The sequence below is a fragment of the Chinchilla lanigera genome, unplaced genomic scaffold, assembly GCF_000276665.1.
Source record: "Chinchilla lanigera isolate Chin_1 unplaced genomic scaffold, ChiLan1.0 scaffold00127, whole genome shotgun sequence".
Taxonomy (NCBI): domain Eukaryota; kingdom Metazoa; phylum Chordata; class Mammalia; order Rodentia; family Chinchillidae; genus Chinchilla; species Chinchilla lanigera.
This window is the reverse complement of record NW_004955528.1, coordinates 702,501-717,222: the sequence shown is the minus strand read 5'-3', so window position 1 is coordinate 717,222 and position 14,722 is coordinate 702,501. Positions and strand designations below refer to the sequence as shown.

General features: G+C 53.9%; 1 protein-coding gene across 1 annotated transcript in view; it reads left to right on the top strand.

Annotated features, from left to right (window-relative positions):
• Nucleotides 1–14,722, top strand: part of Ppdpf (pancreatic progenitor cell differentiation and proliferation factor) — a gene marked incomplete in the record, with an annotated part of 16,856 nt that overhangs the window by 815 nt on the left and 1,319 nt on the right. The window contains 5 exon segments of the mRNA XM_013507430.1: nucleotides 3–120; nucleotides 473–557; nucleotides 14,065–14,165; nucleotides 14,367–14,430; nucleotides 14,545–14,722. Coding sequence (XP_013362884.1) covers nucleotides 3–120; nucleotides 473–557; nucleotides 14,065–14,165; nucleotides 14,367–14,430; nucleotides 14,545–14,722 — 546 coding nt within the window.

Below are 14,722 nucleotides of genomic sequence, written 5' to 3'. Positions count from 1 at the left end.
AGGCGCCCCGGAGCGAGCGCGGCGCGACAGCGAGCGCGGGCTGGGAGCCTGGGGCAGGGCGCAGGAGGGCGAGGGCCGGGGGTGCAGAGGCAGCGAGACGGGCGGCGGAGGGGGAGCCGGGTACCGGCGACAGAGAGGCCTCTGGAGAGCGGGAAGACACCTTTAACACAAAAAGAAGTCCCCGCAAGGAGGACCCGGAGACAGGAAACCGGCAGGTGGGGAGGGGAGGCGGGGTTGGGGGTGCTGAGGACCGGGCCGGAGCTGAATGTCCTCTGCCAGCCCTGGTCCTGGCTGCGGCCCAGGGACCGCGCCAAGCTCTGTTCTGAGGCGCTCTCCCTAGTGTGATCCCCGGCGCAGGGGCCCCTGTCCTAGGTAGGGTCTGTAGCATCGCTCTGTCATCCTCAGATCCGTGGCATCCAGCCTCCCTCGGAGGCCCTGGGCAGGGCCTTTTCCCTCCTGCGCTCCCCGGCAGAAAATGCTCCAAGCCCCTCTCAGGCAGCGGTGTGACAGAACAGGTCCACAGCCCAGGCCCTGACCCTGATGCAGTGCCTGCCAGGGTGAGCCCCAGCCCTGCTGTGCCCCTCCAGGGTCCTGGCAGGCCAGGGTCACCCGGACGGGCTTTGAAGAGGGCTGTGGTAGTCGTGTGTCATGTGAAGATCAAGGTCAAGAGCTTCTCCCAAAACCCCATCTGGCCTCTCACCCAGGCGTTCCCACCCCACCTCCCACCGGCCTTGGGTCTTTGTCACTGCAGGGTGGGTAAGTCAGGAGAGAGCCTGGGGCCTCAGCGTGTCCATGTGAGGCAGCAGACGCTGCGCCTGTCCCCTCCCCCAAGTGTCTACAGGGTCCAGACACCGCAGTGTAGGCCAGGGCCCAGTGCCTGCCAACAGGGTGATGTCCATGAGGAGCCCCCAGAGACAGGTCCCCTGGGTTCGAGGAGGAGCAGAGTCGGGAGCACCAGCAGTGGGGGAGTGGGCTCTCCCGAGCCGTGGGGAGGGCCTTTGGGCAGAGAAAGGCTTCCACACTAATCGGAGGGAGGACAGGCCCCTGGATGATCCAGCACTTCCGAGCGCTGCTGATACTGTCAACTGGGAGCCAGGAATTAAAAATAAATGCCTGGCGAGACAGCAAGACGCACCTGCCCCACCCTGCTGTGCGGGTCTCTACATTTCATGCTCCCTCCCTGCCTGAAGGTTAGGCTGGCCTGTCACAGGTGCTGTGATTGGTCAAGGCTGAGTGGGCCAGAGGAAAGGGGGAGGGAGCTGGGAGGCTGGGGACTCCCACCAGCAGATAAGACCCTGGGCCACCCTCAGCCTTTGAGTCTGCAGGAGACACTTCCTCCCCGACAGATCCGAGCACTGCTCCCCTGCCTCTGTGCACCTCTAGTTAGCAGTCAGCTGGGGAGGCCCAGGGCAGGGGCTCACTTGTGCCCCAGGAATGGTCTCGGGTGGCAAGATGGGGCGTCCTCCTCGAAGCACTATGCACTGACCCTGGAGAGGGTGTCAGGGTGTCTCCGAGGACACAGCGTGTCCTGGAGAGACCCACGATCAGCAGTGAAGACGCTCGGCGCGTGCAGAATACAAGTCCACGTAAGGCAATGATGCTTAGTGGGGGGACTGCACGGCACGACTGCTCACAGCACTAAACGACCAGCCCTGGCTCTCAGCGACCACTGCCCATGGGACAGGACTGAGGATGCCGATGCTGGTAACCCTGGCCCCTGCCTAATTACCGCTGTGGTCTGAATTTTCCCCCGAAGTGCACAAGTTGGAAACGATCCCAGGGCCACAGAGTTGGGAGATGGGGCATCTGGGAGGCATCTGAGTCAGGAGCCTCACCATGATGGGTTAATCCACCTCCTAGAGGGCCTGTGGGAAGGGGTTTCTCTTGCCCTCCGCTGTGGAGTGATGCCAGCACCTTGTCTGAGCACCGCCTGACCTCCAGTGCCGTGAGTACTGAATCCTCGTCGGGAATTACCCGCTCACAGGCATACAGTTGCAGCAGCACAGAAGAGACTAAGACAGCTACTACTTATTCAGTAGATAATAATACTTGGACTATTAAGTACTAAGCAATGCTGAATAACAACATTACTTGCTAATTAATAACAGCCGCAGTTGCCAAGCGCTGTAAGCTCTCCCAGTGCAGCAGCGCCCCCTAGGCTGGCCTGATGCTCCGGTGAACGTGCGAGGCAGCTGGGGCTCTGAGAAGCCAAGCATCCTGCCCGAGGTCACACAGTAAGTGGGAAGCTTGAAAGGCTTGAGCCAGGCCAGTGTGATGTCCTCACAGAAGCCCGAGTCCCCCCTGCGGCTGTGCCCTGTGTCCCCCAGGTCAGCCTCCACCCCTTTGCTGTCCCTCTTACTGCATCTGAGTCACTGGTCCCCATGGCCCAGGGAGTTGCCACACGTGGGGGTTGGGGGAAGCCAACCAGGGCTCCCTCTGGGAAGCAAGATGGGAAGAAGGGCTATAAGTTCAGGCCCTCTTTGGCCCCCTCCTGGAGCCCTCAGGGCCCATCAGGTTGTTTGAGGAGACACAGGCAGCCCCTCTACCCCCTCAACCCCCCACTGGCTGGAGTTTCATGAGCCTCAGGAATGAAGATCCAGCTAAAATTAACCATTCTCAAGCTGTCAGCCCTGGAAATAAAACCACCTCCCATTGGCTACTGATGATGTCACTGTCAGGTTAATAATAGCCTGTGAATGCATAGCTAACCACCTGTGCATGTGCCTTCCTGCGGGCCTCTGCTGGGCACCCTGGGAGCCGCTGCCCCGCAGGTGGAGCCTCGACCCACATGGGCTGTGGCTGGGCCTGAGACATCCTGGGAAGGATCAGGCCGGTGCCCGCCTCTCAGTGTCCCTAGACTTCCACCCTGGCTCAGCCACGGCTGCCTTGGGGCCCCAGGGTGCACCCATAGTCAGTCGCTGAGCATGGAGCCTCTGCCAGCCTTCCTGGGCTACGGGGAACCACTCGGCAGCCTCTGTGACCAGCTCTCGAGGCGGCTACCCAGGGGACCGAGCCAGCCCTGGGGCGGTAGATTGAACTGTCTGCCTGGTAAGAGAAACGCTCGTGGCAGTGGGGCTTCCCTTGGAAAAGCAAGGTCATGTCTTCCCAAATCAGAGAAGCTGGGGTGGGGGACAGGCAACAGGCCGGCCGGCCAGCCAGTCAGAGCAGCCTGACTGGTGCTCGCCAGGGTCAGTCCAGGGAGCTCAGCAGCTTGCAGGGAGCCGTTGCTATGGTGAGAGGCAGCCTGCAAGCCAGGCAGCTCCTCCCCACACCTCCTCCCCAGAAGTCTGACCCACCCGTGTGAACATCGGGAGGCGCTGCAGAGGTGCTCTCTCTACTCAGAGCAGAGGAGAGAGCCAGAGCTTCTGTGGGGCTAGGGCCCCCATTCAGCTGCTGCAGGCTGAAGCTTGGGGGCCAGACAGGACATAGCATCTCTGAGCAGGGAGGGGTCAACCTCTCAGGCCCAAGCAGGGCAGTTCCCAGGTCAGAAGGGCACAGCACCCAGACAGAGAGGATGTGTCTTTCTGTCCAGGTCCAGCAGAGGACGAGGGCTCCCCCTCAGCACTCAGTGGAACTAGAGCTGTCCTGGGCCAGTCTCGGGGAGGCTCTCACAGCCCACCACCCACCCTGGGCCCATCTCCCTTCTGCACCCTTGGCCCTGAGTTCCCAGGGGAAGTTCCCAGGGGAAGGTTGAGGAGTCTAGGGTTCCTTAGGGAGTTTGTCAGAAGCTCCTGTCCTTGGAATGAGCTAGGGATGGCCTACAGGGAGGCTCCTTGTCCGGTCAGCTGCAAGGAGACCCAGAGGCCCCCTGCCCGACCATGCCACCAACCACCAAAAGAGGAAAGGGTGGACACCGTGGGCCCTTTGCCCTCTCCAAGGCCTGGGGGGCGGAGTCTTCTAGGAGGGGTTAGCTCAACCTCGCCGAGTTACCGCAGCCCTTAGAAAGTGCTTATGAGCACCAGCCCAACCAGAAGGCAGGACATGGACCGCTGGTCTTTTTCCTTGACTGTGGGTTGAATTTCCTCTCAGTTTGAGTCAAGTGATTTTTTTTTTTTTTTCAAACTGAATCAGGACAGCATGTAGAGATGCTGAATTCTGTTACCTCTTCAGAAAGAGGTTGGCTCTCGTCTTAGCAGGCCTCTCAGCTAGGGGCCTGTGTGGGCTTGTCTCGTGCTCTCGTTAGTGTCTGTCTGTGCAAGGACAAAGTGGCTCCCAAGCCCCTCGAACCTGGTGGCATTCAGCCCTCAAGCCTGGTTTCCTCTGCAGGTCTCCACTGGCTTCGGTTTGAGCTTTTGTCAGATGGGTCTAGAGTAGGCAGGATAGTACATTGAAGTCCTTTCTCCAGAAATAGTAACAGTAAGGAAGCCAGACTGTGCTGACCAGGTCCATTTCTGCACAGCACCGCTTCTCTCCTACAGTTTTTGCTCCACTCTAAGCTGTGGTGGGCACGGTGTAAGGTGACCCCAGTGAGTCACACACCCCACGAGGAGGGAGCCTGTGGCTGTGTCTCCTGTGAGAGGCTCACGTTACCCAAGACTGTCCTGGCAGACCGGGCAGCAGGGTGCTCCCGCCCAGGGTGAGATCCCAGCAGGGCCCCAGGCTACCAGCCAACAAGAAATCCTGCCAAGAACTGTGTGACCCACAAAGGGGACCTCAAGCTTCACAGAGAAGCCACAGCCCTTGATTGTGCCCTTTTGTGACCAACCGAGGTGAAATCATGCTGGACTCTGGACCATACGAACTGAGTAAAAAACAAACCAAAACAGCACAACACTGTATTTTAAAGCAAGTGGGCATGGTGACGCACGCCAGAATCCAGGAGGTTGAGGCAGGAGGATCACCATGAGTTACAAGCCAACTGGAACTATATGGAGAGATCCTGTCTCAAAAAATAAATAAAGCCACTAAAACTGGGAGGCTGAGGCAGGATTGCCACTTTGAGCCTAGCCTTGGAAATTTAGCAACTTAGCAAAACCCTGTCTCAATAAAATAAAATGAAATAACAACAACACAACAAAAAGCTGGGGATATAGTGCAGTGTAGTTCAGTGCAAAGGCCCTAGGCTCCATCACCAGTACCACAAAAAAAGAAAAAGCCACTCCATGTGTGGTGACGTGCTAAGCAGCAACACAGCGCCTGACCTGCAGCAGCTGCACCACTGATCCCCAGTGCCAGCCCTGAGCCTCCTCACCCCAGCCTGTCCCCTGCCCGACCTCCGTGCTCCGCTCAGCCGCCCACAGAACCACGCTGGGAAGCCACCCTCATGTGCTAGCCCACAGCTCCTCCAGTGAAGTCACGCTGTCCCCTTTGTAAGTGTCCTGTGCTTTCCCAACTGGTGACAGAATTCAGATTCCCTCAGCTGGCGGCAGGATCCCAGTCTCTCCACCCCTCCCTGCACCACTTAGTACAGCTTCCAGCAGGTGTGAGGTGGTAGCTCATTGTGGTTTTGATTTGCATTTGCTTGACGACTCATAATGTTGAACAAATTTTCATGTGCTCATTGGTGGTTTGTTTATCTCCTTTGGAGAAATGTCTATTCAAATCCTTGACCAATTTTAAGTTGAGCTTTTAGGCTCTCCCCTTTTACTACTTGTGATTGAACCCAGGACCCTTGCACTGAACCACATCCTCAGCCCTGTTTGATTGTTTGTTTGTTTGTTTGAGACAGGGTCTCACTATGTAGTCCAGGCTGTACTTGAACTCAGTATCCCAGGCCAGCTTTTTTTTTTTTTTTTTTTTTTTTCCCCGGTACCGGGAACCGAACTCACGACCTTGCGCTTGCCAGGCAGGCGCTTTTGCCGCTGAGCTAAATCCCCAGCCCCCCCAGGCCAGCTTTGAACACACAGCAAACCTCCTGCCTTAGCCTTCTGAGTGTGAGGGTTACAGGCATTCACCAACTTATCTGGCCCCAGCCCTTTTTTTATTTTGAGATAGAGTCTAGCTAAATTGCTAAGTTGCCAGGCTAGGCTCAAACCTGTGATTCTCCTGCCTCAGCCTCCCAGCATGCTGAGATTACAGATGTATGCCATAACACCCCATTGACTTTCGTGTTTTTCACCTCGCCAACACCATGCCGTGTTAAATTGCAGGTCTATACCTATCCTAAGATCAGATATACGTGAAAAGAATAATGTTGAGAAAACTATCCACATGCAAAAGAAGTAAGTAGAACTCGTACCTCACACCATATATTTTTAGAAACAACTAGAAATGGATCAAAGAGCTAATAAAACTATAAAATTGTTAGAAGAAAGAAGAAAGCACAGGCATAAATCTTCATGACCTTCAAATTGTCAATGAAACCAGACACAAAAGGTCACCATGTGTATGATTTCATGTATACAAAACTTCCAGACCAGGGAGATAGCTCAGCGGCACAAGCACCTACCTGAGTTCAAGCAAGCGCAAGGTCCTGAGTTCAATTCCCAGTATCGAAAAAAATACCCAGAAAAGGCAGATCTATACAAAACAGATTAGTGAGTGCCAGAGGCTGAGGAGAGGGGAAGGGGTGCAGAGTTTCCTCTGGGGGGAAGAGAAAGCCCTGGAGTGGGAATGAGACGATGGACACAAGGCATGTGAATGCACTGTGGTGGCACTGATGGCACGCTTTGGGGTGGCTGATTTTATGATCTGTGGATCTTATTGCAATTTTAAAAGCTGGAGAAGTACCATTTCCCTATATTCTTTTTCTCTTTTTTTTTTTTTTTTTGCAACAGGGTCTTCCTATGTAGCCTAGGCTGGCCTCAAACTCCCGGTGATCCTCTTGCCCCAGACTCTCACATGCAGGGATACAGGTGTGCACTACCACGTCCAGCTATATTCTTTTTTTTTTTTTTTTGTACAGGGAATTGAACTCACAACCTCATGCTTGCCAGACAGGCATTGTACCACTGAGCTATATCCCCAGCCTTTGGGTCTATTCATAGTTTTAAAAATTGTTTTATGATTGTAGTTTATTCGTCTTTCCATCTTACTTTTAGGATCTACTTGTCTTTTGAAAATCTGAGGTTTTCCTTGAAATCACACTAAATCTATAAACCAATTCCTTGAGGATGGACAGGTTTACAGTATTGAGTCAACAACTCCTGGACACAATCTGACACTGCATGCACTACGTCCTCTTCCATCTTTTTATTAACATGTCATTTTGGGGTTTTTTTTTGGTCCTGGGAATCGAACTCAGGACCTTGTGCTTGCCAGGCAGGTGCTTTAACATGTCATTTAAATTGTTTTCTTCTTTTGTCTGTTGCAAGTATATAGAAATAAAATTCACACTTGTGTGTTGACTTTGTATCTCCCAACCTTCCTAACCTCACTCGTCCAGTCTGCTTTTTTGCAGATTCACCAGGATTCGCTACAATCGTGTTGTCTGTAAATGGGGACAGTTTCGCTTCATTTCCAACCTGTGCGCCTCTCACTTGCTTTCATTGCTTTATTTTGCTGACTAAGATTTCCTGCAGGTGTTGATAATAGCAAGAGTGGTTCCCGGTACCGGAGAAAAACCAAAACCAAAAAAAAAAAAAAAAAAATAGCAAGAGTGGATATCTGTGCCCTGCTCCTGGTCCTGGGGGAGGCGGGTGCGGGGCATTGTTCGGAATACTTCACGCAGGCTCTTTTCTCAACCAAAGATGATCTTTTCTGTTCCTACTTTGCAAGTTCCTACTTTTCAAGCACTTTGAAAGTGTTTATCATGCATGGATATTGAGTTTTATACAATGGCTGGCTCTCACTTGATTTGATACAAGTGTTCACAATTGTTTGTTGGTACTTTCTTACAATAGCTGCTTTAAAATCTTTGTCGAATAATTCCAACATCTGTGTTATCTCAGTGTTTATGTTGACTGGTTATCACTTCAGTGTGAATTGAGATTTTCATGATTCCTTTCTGCTGAGTAATTCTGGCTTCTACCCTGAGGCTCAGTATTTCTGATGCATGAACACTTCTTGATTGTTCAGTGTCTTTGGTTGTGACCTAAGCAGTTGTTTCAAAACTGTCATCATTTAAGTAGTTAGGGCAGATGTAGAGAAGTACATTTCTAATTTTACAAACTCTGACTTACTGGTTAAATTACCGTGGATTGTCAAGATTAAACATAATCTTACATATTTTTCTCATTCAGTATACTTTCAATGTTTCAGAGTATTGATAATGTGGTATAATATATCCATTTATTTCAGTGCCTTATTTTGAATGCAATATTTTGCTAATGGTTGAAGAACTGCTCTCCTAAGGCCGGGCATGGTGGCGCACTCCTGTAATCCCAGCACTTGGGAGGCTGAGGCAGGAGGATAGTTGCAAGTTTGAGGCCAGCCTGGGCTACAAAGTGAGCTCAAGGCCAGTCTGAACTGTAATGAGACCCTGTCTCAAAAAGAAAAAGAAAAAGAAAAAAAAAAGAACTGTTCTCCTAAGGATGAAATACTTTTCATTAAAAGGACCTGTGAAATAATTTACATTTATGAACTAGTTACTTGTGGATGTATTCATAGTTTTTATTTGGCTCAGTGTGAGAATCAACAAATGTTTACTAGGTGCTTTTGTTTTAATCAGAATTACCGTTGTTTAATATTCAGAAATGTAAAACTATGAGATTCTTAGTGCCAGCTTCTTGTGTTTGTACTTTAAATCATCCTTTGTGTCCTGAGTTGAACCAGTATGAAGACTCGTCAGTAAGGTTTATTCCTTTGCTCTTCTTCCAACATACAAATCATTTATGTAAAAAAAAAAAAAATGCTCATCACACTAAAGCGTCAAATAGAAGTGACTTATTTGGTTAAAAAAAAAAAATGTCTTTGGTGGAAATCCAGAGCATTGCGGTGGTTGCTCCTGATTCTGTTTGCCCAGGTTTTCTGATGCCTTTTGAGGTACAATGTTTGTTGACTTCCTCACCTCTTCTGGCTGGAAATTTTTAAAATTTTTTTCTATTTTTTGAGACAGGGTCTCACTATGCAGTTCAGGTTGGCCTCAAACCCACTACAGAGCCCAGGCTGGCCTGGAACTCATGGTAATCCTCCTACACCCTGAGTGAGTGTTGGAATTATAGGCATGCACCACCACACTTAATCCAGATGGAAATCTTTAATGTTTTTATTACACAATTCACTTCCATTAAACATGTTCATTGAAGGCTTACTATATGGTTGATTCTGTCTTAGTTACTTGGGATTCAGTGGTGTGTGGGTACAATCTCTGCCCTCATAGACCTTGCTTAGCCACCAAGTAAACAGGTTAGACTATTTGTAACAGTGAAGAGTGCTGAGCCGTGAGAACATCTAACTTGTACCGAGCACCTACTAGGTGCCAGGCACTGGTCTGAGCACTTACTATGAGTTGGACACTTCCCTACTTTAAATACAAGGAATTGGAGGGACAGACAGGGACCAGCCACCACTGCCCCAGCACTTCCTCTAAGCACATGAAGCACGCCCACACACAGGAAGCATTAGCACTAAATTTTAGTTAGTGATTTGACTTTCTTCTGCAGTGGATGCTATTATCTAAGAGTTACCAGCTCCTGCTAGAGTCAGGGAGCAGCTGCCACTTAGGGAGAAAGAGCCTTTGACTCCAAGGCGAAGAGCAGTGAGCTGGCCCCTCACGGTTGTGGTCATGAACACACCACCTCCAGGAGCAGACTGAGGAGCTCCTATCTCACTCCCCAAACACCTGCGGCTGGAGTAAAGCACAGTGACAATGACACCCCCCGTTACCGAGTGTCTTAGTTATTTTTTCCTTGCTGAGACAAGGTACCAGACAGCCACAAGTTGAAAGAGGTAAGGTTTTTTTGGCTCACAGTTTGTGGAGGTTTCAGTCCATGGCTGGCTGGTTCCGAGGGAGGGTGGCCTGGCAGAGGGGCACCACAGAGGAGAGACAGTTCTTGGCAGGACAGGCAGGAGGCAGCAAACCTTTCTTTCCTTTCTATCCCGTCAAAGCTACAAGCCTTTTGTGTGGTGCCACCCACCCAGGGTGGGGCTTCCATTATCCACACCCAGGTCTGTGCTAAACCAATTTAGTGCCACACACTCTTAATCTGAGTACCACACACCCGTGATCCAGCCACCTCCCCAAAGCCCCGCCTATGAGTGCACAGAGACTGTGGCAGGACACCCAAACACAAAGCGTAACACTGACTGATGACAGAGAGCTGCGCACGCAGGCCCCCCATCATCCAATCTAGACAGGGAAGGGCTCGCCGGGGCAGGTGCATGCTGGGATTGGGGCTTGAGCTCTACCTTTCTCTTGCAGCAAGCCCGCAGCCACTGTCAGTATTAGCCAAATAAGGCGTCTCCTCTCCAGCTGAGATGGCCCTGCCGATGTCCACCCTGCCAGTGACCGTGTTCAGGCAGCAACCTAGGCCTGACCAGCCTCTGAGATTGCTCCAGCGACTATCTCCCTGATCCCCAGCGTCTGTTTCCTATTATTAGAAGGAACCTGTCTGTTCCTTGCTTCCGTGTTCTAAGCCAGTGGCCCGCAGCCCTGCCTGTGAGTACATCCCTAACACACTGCATGCGCAGAGGAGAAGGGCTCCCTCCTGTGCTCAGCCTCCCTGCCCACCATGGGCACCCTCTGCCCACTGACGCCAGCAGCAGCAGAGGCTTCTCTGCAGGTATGCAGCCAGTGAGAGGCTGCACAGGTCCCACCCAGCCTGTGGCTCCCAGGCACCTTCTCCTCACATGAGCCACGGCCCAGGGGAGGGTCAGCAGCCCCTCAGCAAGACAGTGGCTTGGGCAGCCTCCCAGGGCACCTGGGAGCTGAGAAGAGGGGGACACCCACCCTACAGTCAGGCTGAGCGTCCTCACAGAGCTCAGTGTCCCCTTTCCCCATTCTAGCACGTGTCAGGGACCCCATTCAGCGTCCCTTTGCATTGTTATGGGACAATGGAGCGTCACGTTCTGGGCACCTCTGCTTCTCCACTTTAAAGAAAGAATGTCTGGAAGCCAGCTGTGGTGATGCATGCCTGTCATCCCAGTACTTGAGAGGCTGAGGCAGGAGGATTGCTTGAGCCCAGCCATTCAAAGCCAACTTGGGCAACACAACAAGACCCTCATCTCAAACAAAAAAGGAAAAGAGGAAAGGAGAAAGGAAAAAAAAAAAAACGGAAAGAAAGAAAGAAAGGAGAGGGGCTGGGGATTTAGCTCAGCAGCACAGCACCTGCCTGGCAAGCAAGAGATCATGAGTTCGATTCCCGGTACCAGAAAAAAAAAAAAAAAGAAAAGAAAACGAAAGAGGGAGGGAAAAAGGAAGACTCTCCGTTAGACTCCATTACTGAAGCCGTGGCTGAGGTGAGGACAAGGTGAGCTGGTTGGGCTGGCCCCAGCACATGGCTGAGGGAGGAGAGGGAAAGAGACAGCCCTGGTGTCCGGCCGAAGAGGCCATCAGGTGGCCTCTACATCAGTTCCTCCATGTAAAGTCTTCCCCCCTGGGCAGCGCATTGGGCAAGTGAAGGGCAAGCACAAAGGCTATGCCAGCTGGGCCCGACATGGTCACCCTCACAGTCCCCCACCCACTTCCCAGGTACTGAGCCTTAACCTATACCTTGTACCCCAAACTCCAAGATGACACCATATAGGAGAAGCCTCTGACAGGAGGTGTCCATAGCACCTCTGCAGGACCCCAGACCCAGCCTGCCACACACCAACTCTAGGGGCGCAGCTGAACTTGGCCTGGCCCCAGAGGATGGGCTCTGCCTAGTCCACATGCCCAGCACACATCTGCACCAAGCAGGTGCTGGCATTGCATGCCTTCCTGGTTGAGGAAGGGCCTGGCTGAGCAGAACTGCAAGATCAGTATGTGTGGAACCGACATAATCACAAGTCAAGAGCACCAATGGTCACCACCAGCCACATGGAGAGGGCAATGGCTAGTCTTGTCAACTTGATTAGCTTGAGAGGTGACTGGGGACTAGTAAAATGCACTTCTGGGTATGTCTGGGTGGGTCGGGGATATGATCTTGGGGACTATGTCTGCTCCCTGGCCCCTCCCTCTCTGGCTCTTCCTGCTCTGCTTCCTGGCTGCCTAGAGGTGGGCAGTGTTCTTTTGCCACATCCACTATCATGATGTTTCTGTCTTGGAGTCAGCTTACCACGGACTGAAACATCTGAAACCATAAGCCAAAATAAATCTCTTCTTCCTTTAAAAAAAAAAAAAGGAGGAATATATGTCAGGTAGTTTGGTCACAGCAACAAGTACAGTAGGCCCTTGACATAGAAGAAGAAACAGTAGACACCCCCATTCCAGGAAGCTGCAGCACCAAGCTAGAGAGAAGAGTGTCCCCCAAGCCTCTGATGTGGCCTCTCAGCAGCTCTGGGCCACCTTCTGTGATAGCCAAGGCTTCCTGTGCACCCTGACGAGTGGGGCATCTTGAGGTCAGTGGAGGTGTCTCAGGACCTTCCAGAGTTGACTCAGAAGACTCTGACCAGCCTGTCTTCCCTTCTGCCCTGAGTCATCCTGTTGCCTGCTTAGAGAGGCTCAAGGAAGGGCAGGGCTTCAGTCCTACTGGGGAACAGATTGAGCAAGCCTCAGAGCAGGGCAGGTGACCACAAGACACACACATTCACCCCACTCCTTTTTTTTTTTTTTTGCGGTACCAGGGATCAAACTCATGACCTTGCGCTTGCCAGGCAGGCACTTATGCCACTGAGCTATATCCCCAGCACCCGACTCCTGAAAAGTCACTGATGTCACTATGCCTGACAGGCAGCAGGATCTGATTCCAGCCTCCTCACACACACAGTACAGTATGCCATGGCTGCCTCTGGCTCTAGCACCTTTGCATGTGCTAGTCCTGCCCTCAGGAGGACCTCTGTCCTGGTGCTGAGATTCAGCTGAGCCTCCAAGTCTTGAGGTGCTGAGGGCATAGGCTGCACTCACCCAGTGAATGCACCCCAGCACCTGACAGACAGTGGGACCCACTGGACAAACAGAACCAGCAGCAGCAAGGCCAAGCCAGGCCCAGGGTTGGAGCCTCTCCCAGCGGAAGCCCTGGCAGGTTTGCCTCCCCTCCACCCTCCAGCCATGGAGACCCCAGCTGGCCTCCCGCTCCAAGCAACCACCAAGCCCTGCCTTCTCCACTCAAGTCCTGCAGGTGGCTCTGCCGCAGGAGAATCTGGCTTTCCGCCACCTTTGCTCACACTGCCCCACCCAACTGTGCCAGGAATCAGAGCCAGGGTGGCCTTTACTGGAGCCCTGGTCCCTCCTCCTGTGCCGTTCAGGTCATTCCAGGTTCCTGTGAGGTCCTGTGTGGTCAGGTCCTGGGCAGGCCCCGTAGTTGGCCTCTGATGTCTTGGGCCCTGAACCCACAGAGATGCTCCCTGACATGCAGGAGCAGGGGGCTGGGTACCCTGCGCCTGCAGCACAAACAGCCAAGAAACAAGCGTGGAACCTGCCAGAAAGGTCCACCCTCAGGTCTCACCAGATCTGACCAGGCTACCCTCCTGGTGGTGCTTGGTGGTCCGCTGCCCCACCCGTCCCAGCCCCACAGCCTCCTTGCCCTCAGCCAGGCTGTGTCTTGGGTGCCCACACCTTTGCTCTGCCCCGGGAGGCCAGCTGCCACCCTATCCTCAGACTTCAGCTTAAACCTTGCCCCTCGTCCCACCCAGCCTCTGGACTGGCCTCCCACATGAAGGCCCCTTTTTGGGGGTAGTATGGTAGATCAAACCCACGGGTGCTCTATCCCTAAGTTCCATCTCTAGCCCCCTCCCCTTTTTGAGAGCGGTCTAAGTTGCTAAGGCAGGACTTGAACTAGTGATTCTCCTGCCTCACTCAGGGCTGGAGGTACAGGCATTTGCTACTGTGCCCAGCCAGAGGCAGCTCTCACCTGCTTCCCTATCCCCGGTACCTGGCCCAGCACCTGCATATACTGGGCACTAACAAACCCAGCGGTGGACAGGTGCGGGGCCCAGTCAGAGCCTGTGCCTCAGGGGTCAAGGGCTGCCCTCCAGGTCTAGCAGGGGCTCGGCCCAGCTCTGAGTTCTCTCTGAGCATCTGCGAGAGTGGCTTGGCACTGCTGGCCTCGACCCAGGACGGGCACCCAGCTGGCACAGTGCCCTCCCAGCCTTCACGGGGCGCAGGAGGAGAGCAGCACAGAGGGCAGCACGGAGCTGCAGACCCCCTGGGGCCTCCTGACCCCCGCACCGCCCCGGGACTCCCTCGGCCGCCTCAGCTGCCTGCTGTAAAGGAACTGGCTTGTGGGAGGGGCACTGGCTGAGCTCCCCTTTGGACAGAGGGGAGTTGACGCCTGGGGAGGAAGAGGGCAGCGAGCCCGCGGGAAGGACAGGAGGGCAGGCACTTGCTCCGGATGGACAGGCCGGGGCGTGGCGGGTCACCCTGGGCCTCAGGCGCCTGCGGTGACCTTCTGGGGTCCTCCAAACAGGAGTCTGGAGCAACAGTGCGCGCTCTGGCTCCAGCCGCTGGAGACTGCGGCGGACTCCGGCCCTGTACTCCCCGCCACCCGCCGCCCCTCGCGAGGGGCTGAGGGGACGCGGCGGCCACGCAGGGCGGCCCGGGGGCAGGGAGCCGCTGCCGAGCGGGTGTTCTCGTTTGTCGAGTAGCGGGGAGCAGACCTGCGGCCCGGGTACGCAGACCCAGCTGGAGGACCCAGACCGGAAGTGCGCGTCTGCTCGGGTCCCGGGCCGGCCTGGCTGCTCGCGGGCGGCCCCAGACAGGCCGAGCCGGGACTGCACTGCGCGCGCAGGAGTCCTGGCCCAGGTAGGCGGGCCGGGGCCTGCG